The 24155-nt window shown below is 42.3% G+C and overlaps 1 protein-coding gene across 3 annotated transcripts in view; it reads right to left on the minus strand.

Moving 5' to 3' along the window:
• Positions 1-2003: 2003 nt before the first annotated feature.
• ankrd12 (ankyrin repeat domain 12) overlaps positions 2004-24155 on the minus strand; it is a 40312-nt gene continuing 18160 nt past the window's right edge. The window contains exons 2-13 of one of the 3 annotated variants that reach the window (XM_080861958.1): positions 18675-18789; positions 16123-16273; positions 14774-14845; positions 14220-14360; positions 12356-12559; positions 11985-12127; positions 10506-10653; positions 5982-10390; positions 5066-5164; positions 4736-4879; positions 4539-4634; positions 2004-3276 (exon numbers count right to left, since the gene is read on the minus strand). In XM_080861958.1, coding sequence (XP_080718084.1) covers positions 3091-3276; positions 4539-4634; positions 4736-4879; positions 5066-5164; positions 5982-10390; positions 10506-10653; positions 11985-12127; positions 12356-12559; positions 14220-14360; positions 14774-14845; positions 16123-16273; positions 18675-18734 — 5853 coding nt within the window. In that variant the 5' untranslated portion in view covers positions 18735-18789 and the 3' untranslated portion in view covers positions 2004-3090. Of the gene's footprint in view, positions 3277-4538; positions 4635-4735; positions 4880-5065; positions 5165-5981; positions 10391-10505; positions 10654-11984; positions 12128-12355; positions 12560-14219; positions 14361-14773; positions 14846-15026; positions 15223-16122; positions 16274-18674; positions 18790-24155 lie in introns of those variants that run through there. The other 2 variants (XM_080861960.1, XM_080861959.1) reach the window with 2 other exon arrangements.

Consider the following 24155-nt stretch of genomic DNA (forward strand, 5'->3'; position numbering starts at 1 on the left):
CCCTCTGATGGGGCGTTTAACTCCACAGGTGTTTTTTGTGAAACTTCATCAAAGACCCAACTGGCCACCACTTCCATAGCTGCAGGGGAGGAAGGCGAATTACAATTTTAATCGGATTTAGTTTTTTTTTTTTTATCTTAACAAAGGTTAATTAACTTTAAATTTGTGATAAATTATGTTTTGGACTAAAAGTCAGGTTTGAAAGTTGTCAAGATTAGTTTAATCAATTGCTTATGTTTATTTTATTTTATTTTCATTTGTTATGAGTTCTGTGGGTGTCAGAGGGAATATGAATATGTCAAAGAAAGTGTAAAAAAATCAGAGAATTATTGTGATGTATAACCAAACCAAAATATACGAAAATGTACCTATAGTAAAAATACTTTTCATCCAAAGTGTCCCTCTTAAGAATCCTACACATTATATTATTGAATCATAATTACTGATTGACGGATACGTGTAACTTTACTGTTACAGTTGCAGATGATTTTAAACCCTTACCTATAACACAGCAAGTTATTAATAGATTTGTATTTTAAAAGCTGAAAAAAAAAAACAAAAAAAAAAACAATTAACCAAGGCTTTAAAATTATTGATAAGGATTAAAACTATAATATTTGAATCCAAAATATTGCGGAGTAGACAATTTATATGTAGCATAGTGTTTACATATCCTAAACTGTGCTTCAAGCTTCAAGTTTGTCTTTCCAGCCGTATGTAAAATACTGTGGCATGAAACTGCATTTCTCAGGGCCAGAATATGTGAAAAAGTGGGGAACGCACAAGATGAAGACAGAGCAACACAAGGACAGGTTAAAAAATGTTTTAGGAAGGGTTGGTGCCACATCATTCCTCACTGTTATGTATAAATATACCTTAAAGACAGACTAAAGCAGTGGAAAAGCTCCACACTGATAAAACTTATGGTGTCGAAGGTAACAGTCCCGCAGTAAATCCTTCATTCATAAAATTGATGTGCAGGAATGATTGAGGTGACAAATAAAATCTGTTGAAGCCAAATAAAACCAAACTATTAAAACACATTATGTTCGTCAGTATTAATGGTCCATGTAGGACTAGTATTATCATGTTAATTATACTCCTTTAAATATCATCTTACTGGAATAATAATGCTGATGCAATCGTGTGCAAGCAGCTTGTTATGTTCCACCCAAGCTACTTGCTTCAGCAGAGCTTTACATTAAGGGACTCTCTTCACCTTCATCTGCTAAAGGAGGAAACTTAAACTCAGCTTTAAGCTGAGCTTAAAAACATGCGTGTATGAGCAGGACTGCTCTAACATTTCAAACTGTTTTGAAGCCAGTCACATGACTTTCGGGTTTTAGATGACAAACCAACACCAAGAGGAGCGTCTTTAAATGCATAACATGTCAAAGCAGATGGGTTACTTCAGCAGAACACCACACCGGGTCCCACTCCAGTTAACTAAACTGAGGCCATTACACAGACTCACCAAGAGTGGGAAAATGTTGCCTGGTCTGATGAATTCATCTGCAACATTTACGCAAACATTGTTTTAATGCCAGAGCCGGAGTATCGTTGCAGATCATGTCACCCCTTTATCACCACAATGTACCCACCTTCTGATGGCTGCCTCAGCAGGATAACACAAGCCAAGCCAACTTTATGTATATAGTGGTTTAAAAACAGCAAGTGCTGAGCAACGGGCTTAACAATAAGGGCATGATTAAAATAATAAAAAATTTAAATAATAAATAATATAAAGAAAACTGCTCTTTTATCGAGGGGCTATTTTTTTTTAATTTTACTGCATCTGTTTTTCAACAGGAAAAATAATAAAGTCACAGCTGGAGGTGCAGCGCTGCTTACAGTGACACCTACTGGCTAAACATAGTACTACCACTAAATAGTGTTCAGCTGAGGTGGCTGTACTATGAAAATAGGTTTTTACCAAGAATCACACCAACAAAAAATTTAATTTCACAACAAATAAAATTTATTCAATTATATATTACAAATATCTACAAGTCATGTAACAAGTAAATATTAAAATAGACTTTTTTAGAACTATCGTTCAAAAGGCATTATGCTGAAAAAATAGGATTTGTTGTGATCTCACAATGAAACTGTAAAAGTATGATATTTTTTTTTTGTTGTTTTTTGTTTCCTTGGAAGCCACAACAGACTTTAATGTGCACAAGACACAATGAACAACATGAGGAGTGAGGCCACAATAAGGACATAACACAATGGCGCAAAAAAGGGGAAAAAGAAAAACAAGAAAAAAAAAAAAGTCTGAACACTTCAGTAAACCTCACAATTAAGTCCACAGTACAGCTCTTTAGGGAAAAAGTACAAACAATGCAACGCATGCACAGCATTTAATTGCCAAAGTCAAAGAACACCAGCTGTGGCGTGGATGTCCAGATGAGGAAGGAAGAAACAGCAAAAACAAAACAGAAAAAAAAAAAAAGAAGCAACTGAAGCCAACACATGCTTAAGATTTTAAGCCAACGACAACATCACAAACAAAGAGGACACTCAATATCAAAAAAAGGGGGGAAAAAGGGGGGGGAAAAGAACTTTGGTCCATTAAAACATCAGACAGAACAAGTTTACAATCAAAATATCTATCATTTTGTTGTTGTTTTACAAGTTTAAAACAATAATTACATGGCTATTTACAAATGCACAATTTATGTATAAAATAAGTTAAAAAAAATTAAGAGCACAGTCTGTACACAATGTATGAACACTCAGTTTGAAAACAATTGAAATCTTTCACTTGTGTGACCCTGCTTGATGAGGTGTTGTTGTCCACACGGCGCCTCCTCTCACTGCACCGCCTGGCCCTGCTTCTCGTCTCGGCTCCCCGGCTACGTCTGTTGCCTGGACGGTCTTCCTTCCCCGTCCTCGTGGGCGGGAGGCCTGTTTTGGACTCTAAGAGCTCTGGAATTAAAATGGTCTCTTTTTTTAAGTGCTCTTTCTTATCACTGCCTCATTATAAGTGCTTCACATCTTTTCCTTTCCTGTTCCCCGATTGTGCAGGCTGCCCGCTCGTGTCAGCAATTTAGCTTCCGCTGTGGCAAAGCGCGTCTGTCCTACAGCTCATATCGGGGTCAGGTCAAAGTCGTCGTTGACCTCCACGAGCGGGATGTAGAACTCGGGGATCTCAAAGATGCTGGTGGACTTGTAGGTGGCCGGGTCCAGCTCCTGCAGCTTGAGCTGCCACTCCAAGCGCTGCACTGCGTTCAGAGCTGCTGCCTCGTGCTGCTGCCTCATCAGAAGACACGTCTGTGGAGGGAAGAAAAAGAGGTCGTGACTTCATCCAACAGCTGTTCTCATTTAGACCAAGAGCGTCCGTCTCCAAGAAAGAACTGGTGGAGGAGAGGGTAGGAAGAAAAAACAAAGGCAACCAAGAAGTGAAACGTTTTTCTCCACCCTGCTGCTAAACCCAAAAACGCTCTCCGCCACGCTGAATTCAAAACAAAAAACTGGACTGTACCATCGATCGACATCAGAGAAACTTTCCCTGGGTGCTTCATCAGGTACACCTGTTCAACTACTTGTTAACCAATCACATGGCAGAAACTCAGTGCACTTATGTACGCGGACATGGTCAGATGCTGGAGTTCAAACTGAGCATCAGAATGGGGAAGAAGTGAGACGATTGACGTTATTGTGGCATGGTTGTTGATTCACAAGTATTTCAGAAACTGCCCATCTGCAGACATTTAACCACACAAACACCTTGAGGGTTGCTGATGTCAGAAGAGAATGGCCAGACCACGTCGAGCCGATAGGAAGGCAACAGTAACTCAAATGACCACGTATTTGTGCCATATTACAAACCTCAAAAATAAAATAAAATAAAATAAAAAATAAAATAAATTGACAATGAGTTCACTGTACTCTGATGACCTCCCCAGTCACCAGATCTCAATCCAGAAGAGCACCTTTGGGATATGGTGGACCGTGAGCATCATGGATGTTCAGCAACTGTGTCATGCTATCATGTCAACATGGGTTAAAATCTCAGCAATGTTTCAGGCACCTTATTAAATCTGTGCCATGAAAAATTAAAGCAGTTCTGGGGCTCCAATGCAGTGCTAGTTAGGTTTACCTAATAAAATGGTCAGGAAGTGTAGTTGGTGGTTCCTTTTAGCACATTTATTTTTCATTCCTTCCAGAGAATAGCCATATGCAATTAATTAACTTATAAACATCCCCCTTGCTTTAAACTTGGAAGTCGCTGCTCTCTGGCTACCCCTAACCCTTCTCTTAGTTTCCTGGCTGCCTCTTGGCTTCCTGAGCACGGACGCCAAGATGTCACAAGATAAATCTCAGATGCATGAAAGGCAGAGATCTGCATCTTAGATGTAAAAAGCAACAACTAGCAGGATACAATCACTGAAAGATTAAAAGCATTCACATATGAGACAATAAGACCATCTAAAACAAGCAAACAACTCTTTCTACATTTTTTGGAATAGCATAAAAATCTCCTGCAATGATATTTCTGACCATTTCCTTATAATTTCAGATTCATTGCTCACCTTTAGTTTGTCAAACTTGTCGTCGACATCTTGTAACCACGACATGAACTGCCTGGCGTTGAATCGGTCCCTTACTGATGTTTTGCCATCATCACTCTATGAGACAAACAAATGATAAACTCTCAAATTCTCCCCAAAATACACTAAAAACACTGGACTGTAAAACATAAACCCATGGATGTCCTTGTGTTAATTACCTGGACATCCTGCGGCATGTTGTACACTTCCGCATCCAATAAAACGGTGCAGGCACTGAAAGGCAGAGTCTGATTGGCTAGTGTTCTTGCTGCCCGGTAATGGACTCGTAAGACCTCCTGCTCGTTTGAAACAATCAGCTTTTCCTTAAAGAAGGAAAAAAGAAATCCAGTCAGTGTCATAAATCCAACGTTTGTGTGTTAGCGTGAAACTCAAATCTTTTTAAGAAAGCACATGTAGCACAGCACCAAACACAGTCATGGTTAATATAACTGCAGGCATAACACAGACGACATTTAACAATGCGAAGCTCCAACAGCAGAACTACGTACCCTTTCAATGCTGTGCTGCAGTCGTAGTTTCATGCGGACCACCTCCTGCTGTTTGAACATCTCTTTGAGCTGCTCAGGTAATGACGGAGGAGGAGTTATCTGTCCAAACGAACCGTTTAAAAAAGGAGAAAGATTTTTACAAACTTGGTCAGGACTGCAGTTTGACATCTGAGAGATGAGAAAATATTAGCATTTAAAGTTTAGTACTGGTGTGTAGCAGTGATGCAGTGCGTCTATGCAGAAAACTGAGCATCAGCTGTCCTGGTAAACATGGGGGATGAAATGCTTAAGGCTCTGAGCCTTAATAAATGAGCAGTTAACAGCAAGACATCAATAGCGTGCTCACAGTTTGGGTGAAAACATAAATGATTGTGTTGTGGACGGATGGATGGCTCGCCTTGGCATTAGCTCATCTGACTACTAGACTTCTTTTTGTCACTCTTCTGTTTCACTGATGAGATTTAATTCTCTTTTCAATATCTTTCCAACAAAGTCTCATCTCTTCAAAATGTATAACCTCCCCCTGTATAATCTATGACTGACCCCCCTGTCTTCAACACAGCTGCAGCGGTGCAACGTGCCGGATTAACACGACCGCCAAAAACGGGGATAGAGGATGTGACACAAATTTAATGTTAACGTTGACATGCAGTGAAAGGGAGAGCAAATGATTTTTCTTCCCAGAAATATATCAATTAGAGCCGCCTGATTAGTGTAAATTTATATTCAACTGCAGTTATGGATCATGTTATGAAGCCAACATAATGAGATCAAACCATCATTGTGCTCCGTTCTTTGCACTAAAGGTCAAATGGTCACTAGCTTCGTTTTGAATCATAAAAGAGTATGCACATCATCCCTGCTGCAGTTTTGTCTAAAAAATCAAATCAAATCAATAATAACAATGATGACTCACAGTTGGTATACAGAGTTTGCTGAGTGGGTTCCCGTCTAGGAGGTATGAGCCATTAAAGGTCACATATTCGTCATAATACTGCGGCGGCTGCGGGGCGACGCTGCACAGCACTTTACGCTTCTCCTCGATCTTCTTGCGGATGTGCAGGAACTCGTAGTATGGGTTAGCTCTGTCCGACTGGTAAGGTTCGATCTCCTCCAGCTTTACAGAGTCAACGATAGCCGCTAGCGACTGCTGTTCCCTCTCTTGTTGAGTGGTGGAGCACGGCTGGGAGAGCGACACCTTCGGCATCTTCCTCTTGCGTGGATGGGGCACGTGAATGTCCATTTCCTCGTCTGCTACGCGAATCTTGAGTTTCGCCCCTGAGGAGTCGGACTCCCGGTCTCCGGATTGCGGAGAGGAACTCCCTGAGGCGCTGCTGCTGACGTCTGTTGGATCCGCTGACTGGACGGCGCTTTGGCTCTGCTCTTCTAGAGCTGAGGACGACTCTGGTTTCTCCTCGGCAGGCGTGACCTCCATGGGCTCCGAGGAGGCCTCTGCTTTAGATTCAGGTGAGCAGTCTGTACTCAGGCTGCCTTCAACGGATGAACTCTCAGTTGCAGCAGAGACAGCAGCACCACCACCGCTGTTGTGCGAGCTTTGTGGTACATCTGCTGTCCCTTCAGTCTTGTGTTCAGGGCTCGAACAGGACACGCTTTCCTTTTCCGTAAGAGCATCGAGACATGGGCCTGAGATGTCGCTGGAAGGCTGTGATTTCTTGCAGTCTTGGCCACTTGCATCTGCATCCTCTTGAGAAGGCCTGCACTCATCGGATCTGCTGAAACCCGTTGAGGATTCTCTGGCAGCAGAGGTGGGAATGTGCGAGCTGGTGGACGGTATGGGACTCCCCGCCGCTTCTGTTGTCAAGTTTTCTGCATCCGTTTCCATATTTTCTGGTTCTGTTCCGTGAGCGGTCTCCACGAGTGTGTCTTTTTGGTCAGAAACCTCCGTGGTAACTAACTCGGCCTGCTGCTGATTCTCAATACCAGAAGACGGGAGTGGTTCTCTATGCTGGAAGAGCTTTGTGTTTGTGAGTGCTGACAGCTCAGCAGCTTGAGAAGCTGTAGGTACTGACGGCTGATCAGATTCTTTAGTAACACATTCTGCCTGTGAAGTCTCCATCTGACACTGGATGTCTTGGACAGCAGGAGGCTCAGATAGAGGAAGAGGTTTCGGCTCCTCCGACCCACTTTGAGAACTACTGCACTGTGAGCTGCTGGACTGTGGAAGAGTCACGCTTTTACTGGGAAGATCTTTATTTAACAGTTGCGTTGTCGAGCATCCAGCAGTGCTTCCTTCCCTCTCTGTGACTGAATCGGTAACTGAATTTGAATTTTGTTGTGTACTCAGGCTCTCTGTGGTTTCTGAGGCCTCCTTCATTCTCGGCTCCTCTCCTGGGATCGCAGTCAGGTTGGATTTTGGCAGATTTTCAACAGCTTTGCCTTCAGTTGATGAGTTGGCATCCTCATCCAGAATAGCCCTGAGGTAAGGAGATTCATGCCTGCCGGACATCACTCGATTACCTTGTGAAACATCTGGAAGACTGTTGCAGTCTTTATCGTGAACAGACGGCGACCTTGTAGCTTGAATGACGAGGGAAGACTGGAGAAATGCAGGCTGGGAGTCTGAGGCTTCCATGTTTACATCAGAATCGTATTCGGCATTTCTGGGAGTTAATGTCGTTGCCTGGCATGAATCCTCCGAGCTGGCAACAGAGACTAAAGAAACAGACCTGGAAATGATGCCACAACGGTCATTCTCAGGACGGGGTGATCTCGTCAGACAGTTTTCCACGGCTGATATGACCTTTGCGCTGATAGAGGGCAGACTCTTCCCATCAAGTGACACCGTTCTGGGGCTAGTGCCGTCCTTCAGGGATTTATCTCTGCTGTGGACATCAGATGTATCAGAGCTTTTTGAGCGTGTTAGCTCCTTACTCAAACATGGTTCTGTTTTTGTTCTGTCTTTAGGCTTGGACTTCCCCGGATCTGCCACAGGCCGCTGTTTAAGCCTTTCCCGCTCTTTCTGTTTGAGTTTTTCTAGGTGCTTCCGATGCCACAGCTCAATCTCTTGGTCCTTCATGCTGAGCATGCGCTCAAAGCTGGTCTGCATCAGGTCATCGTTCACAAGTCTCTTTTCTTTTGGTTTGGCGTCTCGTATTGCTGGCGGGGCTTTCAATTTGGCCTTGTCTGCCTCCGTCTCACTGGATTTGGCCTTGCTGATTTTGGCCTGCTGAGAGCGGTCTTTGTGTCGCTCTTTATCCTTGTGTCTATCCGAGTCTTTGTCACGGTCTCGCCTATCGCGATCCTTCTCCGGCGTTCTCACTGCTTCCTCCTTTGATTTTGTAGATAAGGACTTGCCGCTCTCAGAGAGATGGCTTTTCTTCTCCTCTAAAAGTAATTTCAGATTGGAGGTCGAGGACAGCGTTCCATCTTTTATTTTATCTCTTCTTTTCCTGTCAAAGTCCTTTTCTTTGGCGCGATCAGATTTACTGTGATCCGTGGTCTTCTCCAGAGGTTTTCCTTTCCTATCAGAGCTTGTGCGATCCTTTTCTCTGTGATCCCCGGCATTATAGTCTCTGTCCTGCCTCTCCTTATCAGACCGTTTGTCGAACTTATCTTTACTTTTCCTGCTGTCTTCATGCTTTTTTGTTGTGGTTAAAGATTTCAGCTTCTCGTTTTCTTTGTAGCTTTTCTCTCCAGGCGAAACGGAAGAGATGGATCCCGCTCGCTCCTTTTCCTTCCAACGATCCACTGAGTTCTGTGGTTCGGTTTTGTCAGAGTGCTCTGTTTTGACCTTTTTTTCCTTGTCAAGATGCCTTTTCTCCATTTTGTCTGAGTCCTTTTCCTTTCCTGGGAGCCTCTTGTCAGTTTTCTCGCGTGAGCCTTTTTCTGCAGGCTCCAGCTGTTCTTGATCAGCTGTGATCCCACTTATGGGTTTCTCCTCTGTCTCTTCTTTCATGCTGTTGCTCTGCAGCGACTCCTCAGGAATCCGCCCTGAGCCGTGGCAGTCCACCTTTTCGTCATGCTCGCTGAGCTTTGAATCCTTCACCTTCTCTTCTCTTCCTGCCGCCTCCTTCCGCTCTTTTTTCACGCTCTTGTCTTTTTCTCGCTCCTCTCTTGGCCTCTTTTCCTTGCTGCCGGAGTGCTTCTCCTTTGGGTTTCGCTCATCTTTCACAGGAGAGGAATCAGCAGTCTTCTGAAGTGAGCTGCTGTCTTCACTTTCCTTTTTTACTGGCAGAGGTTCATCTGTCTCATCACTTTTGAAAAAATTTTCTTTCCAGAACTCTCTGTCAAATTCCAAATTCCTGTGGCTGTCTTTCCTGGCCTCCTTTTGCCTTTGGCGGCTCCGCTCTGCCTCATATTCCCTGCGGTGTTTGTCTTTCTCCTTGTGTTTAAATTTATGCTTCTTCACGACTTTTCCGTCTAAATCAGTCTTCCGTAAGGCACCCTCGCTGTCTATGCTGTTTCCTATGCTGCCGTCTTTGTAGGGGCTCGAGTGGCCGTCGTCGCCGTCCACACTGGAGTCTTTCTGTTGATGTTTGCTCTTTTCCTTGTGCTTACACCCCTTCGTGCTGGAGCCTTCAGTGCAGTAGTCTGCGTCTGTGTAGTGGTTGTATTTGACACCGTCCACTGGACACGAGCTGTCAGTGATGGAAACGCACATCTTCGCATTTTCCTGTTTGAGTGGTGTCTGTTTATCTGTCAGGCTGTGGTTCAGTTTAGGAGATTTGATGGCTGACAAGTGGAAGAGGTGGACGGATGAATCATCTTTGGGACTGAAAGACATCTTGAAAGAGTCTTCCTCCCGGCCCTTCTCTGTGCTTTCAGACACTGTTGCCAGAGAGAGGACTAGCGTTTTACTGTTTTCTTTCCCATCTTCTTGGTTTTCCTTGTTTTTATTCTGGCTCTTGCTCTTCCTCTTAACTTTACCTTTGTCCTTTTGCTCAGTATTGTCCTTTTTCGACCTCGTGTCCGGCTTGACGTTCTCCGAGCTATGAGAGCAGGTGGGGGAGCTTCTCTTCTCTGAGAGGCTCTCCGTTTCGTCGCTGGACGTATCCGAGCTGCAGTGGACACGAGACGTCTTCTGCTTCTTGGACTTTGATGAGGAATCCCCCTTGTTGCTTTGCTTTACTGCAACGTGATTCCTGTCTTTGTCCTCCTTCTCCGGCTGTCGTAGCTCCCTCCTGAGGATGTGTCTGTCATTCAGGGCTTTACCGAGATTGTCCTCCTCTTCCTCGTCCTTAAATTCGTACTCATCCATCCCTGGCATGGAAGACGATGCTTTCGTGGCAGAGTCCTTTTCAGTATCAGAGTCTTCCATGTTGTCATCGACACTGGATGGATTGACAGATGGCGGGTCTTCAGATTCTGTGGAGTACAGTAGACTTAAGCTTCATTTACAGTGGACACATTACTGGATGTCGATGACAGGGGAGTAAAAAAACAAAACAAAACATAAATATTACACAGGAGGGACAATCACCTGAAGAGCTGTCATCATGGTCCGACACGGCTCCTTCTCCCTTTAATAGCTGTTCCAGCTCCTGAGAGTCGGCCACATCCACCGGGCGCTCGCCGCGCTTGTTGGCTTGGAAAGCGTTACCACCGTGACGAAGCAGAAGTTTCACAATCTACAGAAAACACAACAATTACACTGAGAAATCCTAGACAGACAGACATGCCTTAGATTTTTTTTAAAGGTAAAATATAACATTTTACCAAGGCATTTAAAATTGTAACAAAATGCACTTTAACGCAATCTGATGCATTTTGATCATTTTTAAACTCGAACAACTTAAAAACAAATTTACTGGCTGATGACCTAAGAGTGGCCGTCTTCTTATCATTATCATAAAATACTACATTCTGCAAGTTGATGCAACAGAAATAAATATTTGACTTAACATTTAAAGACGGCCAAAAAACAAAAACAAAAAACCCCCAAACATGTATGCAATGTCCACATATAAATGTAACAGCACTCTGACTATTCCTGCATTAAGGATGGACTTGTGCAACCTTTATATTAGAGGTGCGATCAAAAAAAGAATTGGCTCATGAATACATACAAGCACACCAGATAAAAATTTGGCTGATCTCCCTTTTAAAGTCATCCTCTTGGGTCAGTTTTCAGTGCTGCTGCTATTTTTAGCTTGCTCGTTTTTAGGCTAGATTCTGATCGCTTGCATGTGTGGTCTACGATTTCACCGCAGCCCTCAAAACTTGAAGCAGCCAACTTCTATCTGTCAGACTGACTCTGCTTTCATGTGGTGGGGGTGGGGGGGTGGGGGGGGGGGTCTGGGTGTCAGTTACAGAGTCCACAGTTTCCTGAGCGAACAGGAGTGCGAACAGGAGCATGCTTGTCAACATTCGCAAGATTGTTATTCACTGTAAATTTATCCCCCAAGGTGACACTGACACCTCGCTCGAGTTCATCTAACATCTTGAGACGTCTAAGGAAAATATTCAGCACAAACGACCTGAACTGTGATGCGTGCCATCCTGTGCCGGCACAGAGTGCATTATGAACACGTACGTTTTTCTGGCTATGTTGACATAATCTTGGCTCACCAACCTCCCTACTTGCCAAATATGTCTCCCTGCCAAATCCACAAATTCCACAAAGTTGAAAGGTCACCGTCTTGAAAAGCTGAAGGAGATGCACCATGTATCTTAGAGGCAGTGCAGGAAGACAAAACAGGTCTTCTGCTGAGCGACCTAAAAGTAGCAGTCGCTTGGAAGCTGTCCGAGTTTGGTGATAAGCCAAATTTAAATCAATTTGTGTATTTTTGTTTTGATTCTCAGAAATGTTTAATCAAATTTTGTAAGTGCACTGAGACAATGTCCTTCTTACATTCTGTAACAATTTCACACATCAGACCTGTGCAGAGTCCTTAATCAAAATTTTTAAGTGCAATATACTTTTAAGACCTTCAGTTACAGACTAACTCAAAGCTCTTACATCTTTGTGCCCGCTGCTGGAAGCATCATGAAGTGGTGTGTCGTCATCCAGACCCTGTGTATTCACCTCTGCACCTGCTGCTATCAAGACCTTGGCCACATCATAGTAACCAAGATTACAGGCTTCATGCAGAGGCGTCCAACCTGGTGAGGACAGGAGAAGAGTCTTAAAAATTTTTTACCAGCTGTTTTCTCAATTCTACTACTCGACATACCAACAGCTGCATAAGCAGTAGTAATGCGCAGACTGATTACAGCTCATGTTGAGACATTGCCTTTGCATCAGCATCTGTTACTCAGTCTAATGTCATTATTAACAACTGCTGGGACATGATGAAAGCTGTTAAATGATCATCTCCTGGGGCGTCGTACCTGCAAAGTCTTTGACATTGACATCAGCTCCCAGGCTAATGAGCTCTTTAACTTGCTTAGCGTCTCCCCGGATTGCTGCCATGTGAAGGGGAGTCTCCCCTCGCTCGTTCCTCTTGTTGACCTTGTCTTTCTGCCGAGACGAGGCGCTGCTGGGGACTTTCTTCTGCACAGGGGTCGTTTGTGAGGGGTGACTCGGTGTAGAGTCTGGACACATGGAGAGAGAGAGAGCGAAAAAGACTTAAATGATGCTCGAAGGGAAGAGAGACAGAAAAAAAAGCACATCACACACTAAGACAACTGCTTTTCTCTCTAGACTGAACAACTACAGTGAATCCAGTTTTACTGGGAACGAGAGACTGCTTAAACCCATGTCTGAGTAAGCATACATGCATCTGGACCTTTCTAGGAATTACACATGCACGTTTGAATGCATGGTGTCAGTACAGAGTTCACTGAATTCACAACATCCTGGTCCACTCAGACAGAAAGACAGCACCTTCACCTAAAGCAAACTAGATCTACTGCCGTTTGCTACAAATTCAGGCTGTAGACAAACAGCAATAGTTGAAAGAACATGTATGGGTCTATGAAACATGAAATGGGGGTTGCCATAGTAATGGAAACTGAATAGCACTCATGGGACTGGCATGGTTGTGTGTTGGTGCTAAACAGAACCTACACACAGCTGTGCAGACTGTCATCAACAAAATGTATCTGTGTGCAGTCACATTTTTTGAATACTGATGTTATTATTCATTTTTTACTTCTCTCCTTTAGCGGTGAACTCTGCAGTCCCTCCGTTTTATCTGTGCACACCATCATCTTCATCGGCTACATGATGTCGGTTACTTTGGAGGACATGCACATATGTATACCTATGCAAATTCAGACAAATGCAGTTCCGTGATTTCCGGAAGATGCACTGTAATGTTTATCAGAGCTACTTTAATAAGATATGGAAATGGACTAACTGACAAACATCAGATCATTTGAGTACTTTTTCCACCACTGAATATCCCGTTTGTTGGCAATAACAGAGCAGTCCGTTACTACAGCATTACAGATAGCATCATATAAAGCACAGTCAGACTGTGCAATGGAGAAGGTACGTGTGCACATTTCAGACCATTTTCCTAACAAATGAGGGTTATCATTCCCCTCAAACTGTCTACTGTAACAGTCACCAATTTCTCATTGACTGCTGATGAGCACCGGTGACGAAGCATGACATACATGAACAAATGAAGAAGAAAGAAAAAAAAAGGTCTAGTGACTAGAGACCATATTTGGGGGAAAAGAAAAATTCTCAAAACTGCCAACAACGTAATGGAAAGGAAATAAATATTATTCAACTTATCAAGAGGAAGTAACTTTTTCACATAGCACAGGGTACAGCAAAAATCTCCTGTAGTAGACAGACTACGGCAGCAGGAAGTCGCATGGTACCGCCCCCCCACAATGCAGTTTCATCCCCTTCCAGCACCACAGCTTAATTCCCAAATATCCTGACCCGATTCTCTCAAATTCATTTGGAGTCAGTTTTTTGTAGGCTTAACACTGTCAAACAGCTCCTTTAATGAGTAAAGCAAAAGACAAACAAAACCAAACTGCAATAACTACTAGAAAACATGTAAACAAAACAAAACCAAACAACACAGTAACCCTAACCCCTCTCCAAGTCAGCTATTTTCAGATCTAATCTACAGCAGCGGTACAGTATCACTAACAAACACCACAGATAAGATTTTTATCCTATTCCTAAAAAACAAAACAAAAACAAGAGACGTTCTGAAGTATGACTCATCTAGCAGCAAATACACACTGACCCTTCTTGAGGACAAGGTGAGAGGGCGAGTACACAAACCTGGACTGTTGGCTGTCATCTGCATTAGGAGAGCCATCTGTTTGCGCTCCGACAGCGGATACCCAAACAAAAAGTTGGGTGCCTGGGATTTCTTGCCCCCAGCTTCCTTTTTCACCTTCTTCTTGTCTGGTCCATCTTTATCTGTAACAAGAATGAGTTTGGAGACAAATTACAAAAAACATCAAAAAAGGTCGTCTTTTACAAGATGCAACTTCATTGTGACTGCATCGCATTTTTCCTCTTCCCCTTGTATCTGTTGAGTGCGCAGAGAAACAGATGACAAGCATGAGGTTTAAAACAAAAAAAAACAAACAGTTAAAAAAACAAAAACAAATAGAAGATGGCATTCTCTTAAGCCAGCCAAGTGCCCATGGCACTCCTCGGGCCCCCCCAGTCTCCGGTCGGTTGTTTAAACACAGACATGCGTGAGCTGTAATAGGGGGGAGATGCAAGGCGAAAACACACACGCGTGCATGTGTGCATGTGTGTTTACAGCAGAATAGCAGCGCAAAGTGGATGGGCGCGGGGGCTGAGGATCGGGCTGCAGCGATTACCTGCGTATATCCTGCAGGGAGGCACTAATCTCTCTCCCCAGGTCTCACTCGACTGGCCTGGGTCTGAGTCATCTACAGTGCAAAGCAGAGAGGATGGGAGGGGGGGGGAGAGGGGAGGAAAAGGAGAGCAAGGTGGGGGGGGTGGAAGGGTGGGAAAGCACTGCATTAACGCTCGCTTGCTCTCTCTCACCCTCCTCGCTTCACATGAACTCAAACACAGACAGCCACAAAGGCACACTCGCACTCCACGCACAGATTATGAGTCATGGCAACACAGCAGACAGGAGAGGAGATCCGGTCCGAGGCGGTCACTGGGGTCGCTTCTTCGCCTCGTCCTACAGCTGCTCAACAAAAGGACCGGGGGAAGCTGCTGGAAGGCAAAGCCACTCTCCGCGCTAGTTTATTACGTGTGCGACATAAATTATACTTCCAAAATTGAGGGTTCTCATCTGTTAGAATGACACAGGACCACACAATGAAAAAGATCATGTTGAGCTTTGCTCTACAGAGGAGATGAAGGCAAACCTGCAGGACTTCAAGCAGTCCATAAACATGCAGTTTATTTATTATAATTACAGCTGTACGATACAGTAACCTATTTTTAGGCCTTGAATCTGATAAACATATAGTTAAACTTTAACTGAAAGAGGGGGTTAGAACAGTGTTTACACAAGTGAGAGGAAGAACGACATGTCTGCACTGCTAAGATGAGTGCATTTTTATCGTCAACATAGTGACAGTTATTGGGAAATCTGTACACCATCAGTGAGGTTCAAGACAACTGCAAAGGTCTTTCTACAGCGCAGTTTATAAAAACATATACAAATACAAATAGTGTACTTAACAAACAAATGTTAAATACAGCATTGCAGTGCATTTGTAGAGGGTTATTCTACTATTGAGGATGTAAAACAGTGAAGATTCTTGGGGGGCTTTTTACAGTTCACTTATACACTGGATATCTACGGCTACATAGTTCACTGCTGGTTTTGGTCTTTCTTTTTAAATGGGTTTTGTAGATAAAGGACATAATGTGTTGAATGTAGAAAAAAACTAAACAAAACATGGTGTTATATTAGGAGGTGGGGTAGGAGGCCCTGATTACTATTTGTAACACTAAAAAATGAATACATTCTCATAGAATGATTCTTCATCCATCTCAGAATACACACAACAGGCCACAAGTTCATCAGTGAGACCTGACTTAGGTCCCGTTTTCGAAACAATATTGACCCGTTGTTGACTATTTGAAGACCTGTTTGACAGCAGGCCACCAGGGGGCAGTGTACAGACATGGCAGTGAGCCAGCAGCATGGCTGTTTGGAGGGAGGAACAGCAACACTCCTTACCCGTGTCGGAGTCTCGCTCCTCTGCCTGGGGTGGACTGGTAGTGAAGGAGAGCTTGCGCTTCATGGAAGACTTTGCTTTCCCTTCCTTCCCCAGCAATTCACTCCGGTCCAACTTTGGAGTTTTGGTGAAAGGCGACAACTTGTCTTTGCTCTGTCAAGGGTGAGGAAGAAATAAAACACACACAAAGAATTAAAATCGGGTCAAACGAGGCATAGGTGTGGCCTCAGTTGAGTGCCGAGTGTGCCTGGATATGTAAACAAAGGAGCAATGGCCTCAAATGAACCCTGGCAGTCTCATTTTAAAAGCCATGTCAACTAGTTTGACAGCTAACAGGATCGAGCTTAGTACGCAGGTGGTAGTTCCTGCTTTACGTGACTTCTACTGCAGAGATAACACCGACTGCAATACGGTATTTGGGTGCTGCTTGCGAGGCTCACTTAAATGTTGTTCCCAAGGCGAAGTCTCAAGGGAAGAATACAAGATCTGGAGCTCCCCCCCCCATCAGTTTACACACAAAAGAGAAAAAAGGGAAGAAAAATAAGTCCATTATTATGGCACTGTGCTGTGGGAGTGTGAAAATATTCACACCTGTGCAACCTGCACTGCCAGGCAAGCATTCAATACCATCAGACTTCATAGATTAACAGTTTCTTTTTAATGCACAACAGCACCTTTACTGATCATCAATTTAAATCATATCCGATTCAAAAATATATCTGCAGTCCCAGTCCTCAAATGCATTGCATTATAATCTGTATATAGCCTGCTGGTCAGACAAAAATTGTTTAGGGTCGTCCCCCACAGCTTTGGTAGATTATCTCATACTTGCATCACAACTTTCAGACATTTTATAGACAAACTGAGTGAGACACTCAGATTAACTGATGTTGCAGTGACAACTAATTCCTAACTCAAACCCTTCAAATTTAATAGCTATAATACTGAAAACACGTAAAGCAAGGTTGACCACGAAAAGCCTGAAATGGGACGATAAAGCAAGAAAATTACCTACATATACAGGGTGGCTTCCTGTTGAACACAAGTACCACCTCGTTTGGGTAATTTGCATTTCTTTGGTGACCAAAATCGGAGCCATAATTGAGCAGAAAAGACGACAACACCCACTTCAAAAGACACAAGATGTTAAATTTTATCCCTCCCACTTGCAGCTGCTGATTGCTTCTATGGTTGTAATTTTGGTTTTCAATGCCTGAATTGAATTTAGCCACTCCATGCACATATAAAACTATTTGATTCTACAGAAAATACACACGGTGGAGGTGGAGCGAAAACACTCCAGCATCAAACACAACCCACAGCAATACCACTAATCTCGCCATTATCACAGTGTCTTTCAGTTACTGGGTTATTCTGCACTCTGATCTGCAGACAAAGCTTTTTCAGAACCATTACTTTTAGTGTGCTGCACTTTGGTGCAGTAAAATACATTTCTGGCAGGAGGAAAATGTCTGCAGCATGGTGCTTCTTTGATCTCAGTGAAGCAATGTGCCAGCTGTGCAAAGCTGAAGTGTCTGGCACGGCTGAAAGTAGATGAGAGCTAAGATGTGAAGTACCTTTGCCTTGAAAATAAAGGCAGACACAAATGCTTCCTTGCATTTATGTAGAAAAGGGCAATTAAGCCCTGTTTGCATGGTAATATAGGAGATAGTACATCAGATATTTCTCACGCACAACATTCGAGTGCATCTCTGGGTTAAAGCAGAATACTGTATCACAATAGAAAAAAGCCCCACAGAAATATATGCTGTGTTAAGAATATCCTTTTGATGAACCACAAGATTTATCTCATTCTATCACTGGTAAACTACATACAATCAAATCACAATGTTGGCCGAACATAACCGCATTGATGTCAACATGTACATGTATGGCAGCTGAAGTGCACTGACATTTACAGAACAAGCCGATATAATGAATAATGCCGCTACAAGCTTAGATGTGCTCCCTGCTGGTGCCCAGATGTTAGTGTTCAGCAAGTGGGTGATGAGTGTTTACACATCAGAGCTCTAAAACCCAAGAAACATTCATGCAGATGTTTGAGAACTGAAACAAAAAAACAAAACAAAAAAACCCCTGTTACTCAGGAAGCAAAAAGTGACACACACACTCTAAAGAAGCATTAAAAGAAGTCAGCTGTCTTGGAGTCCAACACTCTCTGCATGCCACATGATTTAGCATCAATAACAGCTTCTCAATTTAGTTTTATTTTACCTGGTTTGCTCGATGAAAGAAAATGTGAATGAACCAGATTGTTCTACAATATCATGTGAACCAAGCAGTCAATCTTTGTTTATTCAAATGCCATTTTCATTGATCATGTGATCCTATTGACAGTTTCTGCCAAACTCTGAATTCATTTAGTTGTATTTAAAATCACCTGTGTATTATTTGGGGTCCAATTTTGTACAGTATTTCCCCAAGAAAATGTAAAGAAAACAAGTATCACTTTTGTAAACTTGCAGGAACTATTCCTTGTGTTTACCACAGGATGGTAATAGAAGCTTCTATTTGAAGTAAGAGAGTCACATACCTTCTTCCCCGCCTGCTTATCCACCATGGCTCCATCTCTGTCGCTCCCAGGTTTTGCCATGGTGAGGCAACCTGACTAGCTTAGACAGCTACAGCACAGTAGGTTCATCATGCACCTGGAGACAGAGACCACAACAGCAGTGAGGAGGATTTCAACCCTGCCACATCACTGCCTGTATGGAAGGCTGACCTAGTAATTCTTGCTGCAAACAGAGCATGCCTGCACGAGACAGTGGCAAGAGCAGGAGATGGTTTTAAAATGCAGGTACAATTAAATAACGTTTTTTTCAGAGACTGTTTATAGGCTTTCAGCAAATGTTTGTGTTACAGAGGAAACGAGCCAAGTAAAGAAAAGTCACTTAACCCCCACAGAGCAATGGAGGGGCAGGTATTGAAATAGTGCTGCCACAGAGCGCAACTCAGCTGTGTTTCAGGATGTAGGTTGAGTGGATCTGTAATCAGGGATTTTTATTGAAATTTCCATTGCATCTCTCGAGATTGACCTTAAAGCACCGGCAGGAAAAACTACATGAGGCAGCATGAATCACAGCTTTAGGGACTTCTTGGGTTTCTGAGAGGAAAACGTCCCCCTCTGTATGTTGTCCCTGCGGCCTACTCATCAGTGTAACCGAGCTCGTTTCTGATGTGGTTTGTGACGGTGTAGTAACACAAGCTGCAGAGTCACTGGGGTGCACTGTGGGTGCCAGCACTTTAGAGAAAGTACAACACTGAAGCTGAGCCTGCACCTGAAGCCAACATGGCATCTGTCAGTTATCTTGCCACATGAAGATTGCAGCTTTCAGTCATGAGACCCTCTATTATCTAGTACTTTGAATGAACTTTCCCTGCTTCCTTTTTTCGCTCACATATACACACCCAGTACCATGATGACTGAGCAGAAATAGCCTCCCGCTGCTTATGAAAGTCCCACTCTTACTCTATATTAAGAAACCTGAGAGCCATTGATTAGTTGTTAAGCAGCCTCCAAAATGATTGGGGCAGCCCCCATTACTCATAGGCATCAAAAATACAAGGGAACTCTAAATTTCATAGTAGACATTTAATTTTCCAAGAAGAGAACAAGCATGATAGCAGTTTTAGTATTGCACTTATTCATAAAACCAGGGCTTTTGTGTTAAGGGGTAAGCCATCTCAGTAAATAGCACAGCTCTGGTGTTCCCAACAATTCTGGCAAGTTCCAGGCTGAATAATTTATGATTAAATAATCAGATCAGCAATCTCTCACAGGAAAGTTCTGACAACAAAATGTGACAAAGTGTTTGGCACTGGCTAGCATGTTTTCTGGGTTTTTAAATAGGAAAGGACATTTCACAGGAAGAATCCTAGCCCATATTCACTGGGAACTATTTAATGACTCTTTAAAGATCACTTCCCACCCATAGACAATATACAGTATGGACATAGCCACCATGGTCCAATCCAGTGAATAGTAGTCTCATTATAATGCCCTGATCAGAGCATTTCTTACATCCTTGTAAAGACCCGTGATTGTTAAGTCATTAAATAATAGGATATCGTAGGGCTGGGCGATATGACCCAAAACTCATATCTCGATATCTTTTAGCTGGATGGCGATATACAATATATCTCTCGATATTTTTTTAAAGCCATAAAGTAAGAACAAAAAGAGAGTTCTTAGTCAAAGCTGTGTCCCAGATGTCACACAGGCACTTGAAGAAATTACTCAAAAATAAATTATCAGCATTTATTAAATAATAATGCTCCATAAATAAAAGAAAACAATGTCGTTTTTGTGCATAACAGAGCGCGGTTAGCTCATTAGCGCGTTAGCTCGCTAACACGTTGACGCCGTCCAGCCCCATGCACTGGGCGATCTGCGGTAACTCTTTAACGGAGATTTGCTGTGTCCATCTTGTCGTTGCCTGTAGGTGAAGCTATGGGGGAGGGGGAGTTGTGTTCAGTGAAGGAGAGACGAGCCAGAGTAATGTTGTGCAGAGACAAAAGTGGACGAAAGAGAGGCAAACTTGCGACTCCACAAGTATAATTATAACGTGACATAGACTATATCGATATTGTCACATCTTATATCTCGTATGAAAATATATCAATATTTTTTTAAAAACTCGATATATCACCCAGTCCTAGGATATCCTAGATAAACTTTGTTTTTAACCACTCAAAATTTGCATAATTTACAAAAAGAACTTCGTGTTTTATTCAATATGTCCTAAAACTAGCAAATGAGCCCATAAACACAGGAAAGATTTTATACAACTGTGAGTCTGTTTTCAAAAGGAGTTTAGAATGAATGCAGGTTTGTGGCCCTTCTGCTTTGGCTTCACTTTACAAACACAGAATCTTCATCCATATTTTATACTGTCTATGATGTGGACTACTTGCGACAGGCTCTCTTTACCTGGGTTTGAACTGGACTGCATTTTCTTTTTCATTTTGAAGATGTTCCGCAGAGAACTTTCTGACAGCTGCACTTGCCTTTGCAAGTTTCTCCTGTTTACACAGTATCATCTAATCTAACCTTGACACATGTATATCACAGGTCCAAAGCCTGGTATGTAGTACCAACTTCTACTTTCAGTGGCTGACAAATAGCTTTTACTTGCATTGCCACCATATTCAAACAGTAGTGGCATGTTACACACTAAAACCTTGATTATTCCTGCCTGGTCTACAAGTCTGATAGGGTCTAAGTGATGTAAATGTCATTATTAGGTGAGTGCGAAGGTCCATAAGAATGTACGCATGCTTGCCAATTTCTTATGACTGCACAGACGTCTGGAGACTTTACAATGCACCGACTGTGCATGAGACTTTAAGCAGATTTCAAAGAAGTATAACAGGAATGACTGCTCAGACATGATCTTTCTAGCTGCTTATGTCTTCAACAGAGTATATTGAAAACTTAAGTACTAACAAGGAAAGATATAAGACAAGAAACAGTCCTTTAAAAATGATTTTATAATTTATTTACTATTCGAGTAATTGAAAATCATAACCATCCTCAAAATTTATGGCTGTTTGCATTTTTTTTTTCTAACACAGAGGTTCTACCATTCAAATGCTTTAAAAACCCACTTTATCTATCAATTACAAGCAATTGAGTCAAGTTTTTTTCTCCAGGAAAATGCATACATATTTAACATATCAATTTTACATGTTAACGTCAACTTGACGTCAACTTGTGCGTTTTTAATCATCATATTGTCATATTATAAAAGGGGGAAAAAAATTCTGATTAACTGTCAAGATTACTTGGGAACGAAACTGTTGCTTGCATAGTTTGGCCTCATTCTCTTTAACTTGTGCTCTAATGGGAGCCTGTCCTCATGTACAGGGTTAAAATTGGAAGGACAAGGGCAACCAGTATCCTTGAAAGACTGGCATTGCTTCTACACTATTAGTAGTGAAAAGTCCACTGTTAGTAGGTATACAAGTGATGGTAATATCCACTACATTCCATGTCTACAAAACGCTAATCACAAGTTCAAGGTCAGGTGAGGTTTTTGTGAGTTTTCTAAAATTAAGTGGTCATATTTAAGAGTCTTCAACTACCAAATGTTCAGCATTTAAGGATGCTGAACAGGATGCAAATATCGCCTTTGAAATTGAAGAAAAGTGAATGCAAGTGGCTTCTTCTAATTTAAACCTTTAGCATTAAGAAGCACAGCCTGTGGGGATCAGAACATATAAAAAGCCTTCAATTAGACACCATCCAGATGCAAGCTGAGCAACAAGCATGCTCTGACAGTGACACAATGTTTCATGTAATCACCTTTACGAGGGGCCATTTTTAGGATGTATATAAAAACCACAACTGAAAGTTTAATCAGCTACTCCAAGACAAAAGGCATGCCTGTCATAAACAAAGTGACAACGCTGACGCACGTTAAGGAGGAAACTGCTGTTGCTGTAATCTGCTCTGTGGTTGACATTTTTTATGTATTCGTGTATTCGTACAACTCTCAGGTTGACATGAATTATTTGAATATGGCATTGTTGTAATGTGTAGGTACTGAATATGATGCCTTCTTAGAGTCTAACCAAACTTTGCTCAGTCTAACCATTCTTAAGAAGTTGCAACATGTTTTGTTTTTTTTAAATAAATTTTTATACAGATTTTTTGTGTTTACTTACTGACTTAATGTATAAAGGAAATAATTTGCTGTTGTGAGGCTTTAAACTTCGATTCTCGTCGTGCAGTTTAATCATAATCTGACTACGTGATTCTCCATAACATCATCACTCATAATAATCTCTATTGGAAAGCAGCATACATGTTACACATGCTATTCACCTTTCCGGGGAGAAACCAGTCGTGCTGGTTTTAACATTAATAAGGCAACTAGACTTCTTTCAGTAATCCCACATTTTGCTTCTTCTGATACCTTTTATGATCTTTGCCGATCCTGTGTGATACTGTGGTGTTGACAGGTAGTTTTTTCCAAACACATGGACCAACTGCACAGCCGAGGCCAGTGAGAGGTCATTAGTCAGCAGATAGCCAGTAAGCAGCAGCATTGTCATTCACGCAGCTGAAAGGGAGAATTGAGCTGCCCACAGTCAACTTGTTGGTGTAAAGAGGCTGGTGTATTGGGGGTATTAAAGCAGTGTGGACAGGCCAGGACCAAACCAGAAAACAAACGCTGACAGGACTCCAATCTGGCACAGAGAGGAGGCGAGAAGGGTGGGACTATAATTACAGAGGTATTTGGGCACTCGCCAATTTGGCATTTGCATTTACTGCGTTTCATGTGCAGCTCAGGGCTGCATAAGCCCCTGCACGCTCTGCCATTAACCTCAGGCTGTTTCAAGTCCAGATCAAACCTCGCCTTGATGACTGCTACAGTTCACTGAGACTAAAGCGGAGATTAGATTGGCATGAGATGTCATACTGTGGCAAACAGTGTGAGCAAAAATTTTCCAAACCACTTAATATCACTAAAGCAGATTTATCAAACTACCCCCCTCAACAAAAAAAAACAACCAAAAAAAAACAACCCACGAGTGGGAAAAGGTTGAGAGATGTGATTACAAAAATCATCGGCTGATTTTCTCAGTCTCAACGCCATCACTGTGGTTAACAATTCAGCAGAAAAGGACACTGATGAGCACTAACAACACATGGGCCACTTTGAAATATTTTCAATAATCATATATCTGTTGAAATACCAGCTAAAAATCTCGGTTATAATTACTTAGCAGTTTCTTCTCATAGGGCTGCTCGATTATGGCAAAAATGATAATCACGATTATTTTCACTGAAATTGAGATCTCGATTATTTGACGATATTTATTTAACCCTTTAAGACCTACCATAGAACCAAGTCCGCCAGAGCTTATATTATTTTTTTACATGTTGTAGTGCCATTTGTGGGAGCATTTCAAGTTGCTATACAACTGTTATAGCCCATATTTTAATAATATGTATGCATTAAGTCCATAGTAACTACATTAATTGCAAAAAAGTGCAATAAACTACAAA

This window comes from Rhamphochromis sp. 'chilingali' (assembly GCF_963969265.1).
Source record: "Rhamphochromis sp. 'chilingali' genome assembly, chromosome: 16".
NCBI classification, from domain to species: domain Eukaryota; kingdom Metazoa; phylum Chordata; class Actinopteri; order Cichliformes; family Cichlidae; genus Rhamphochromis; species Rhamphochromis sp. 'chilingali'.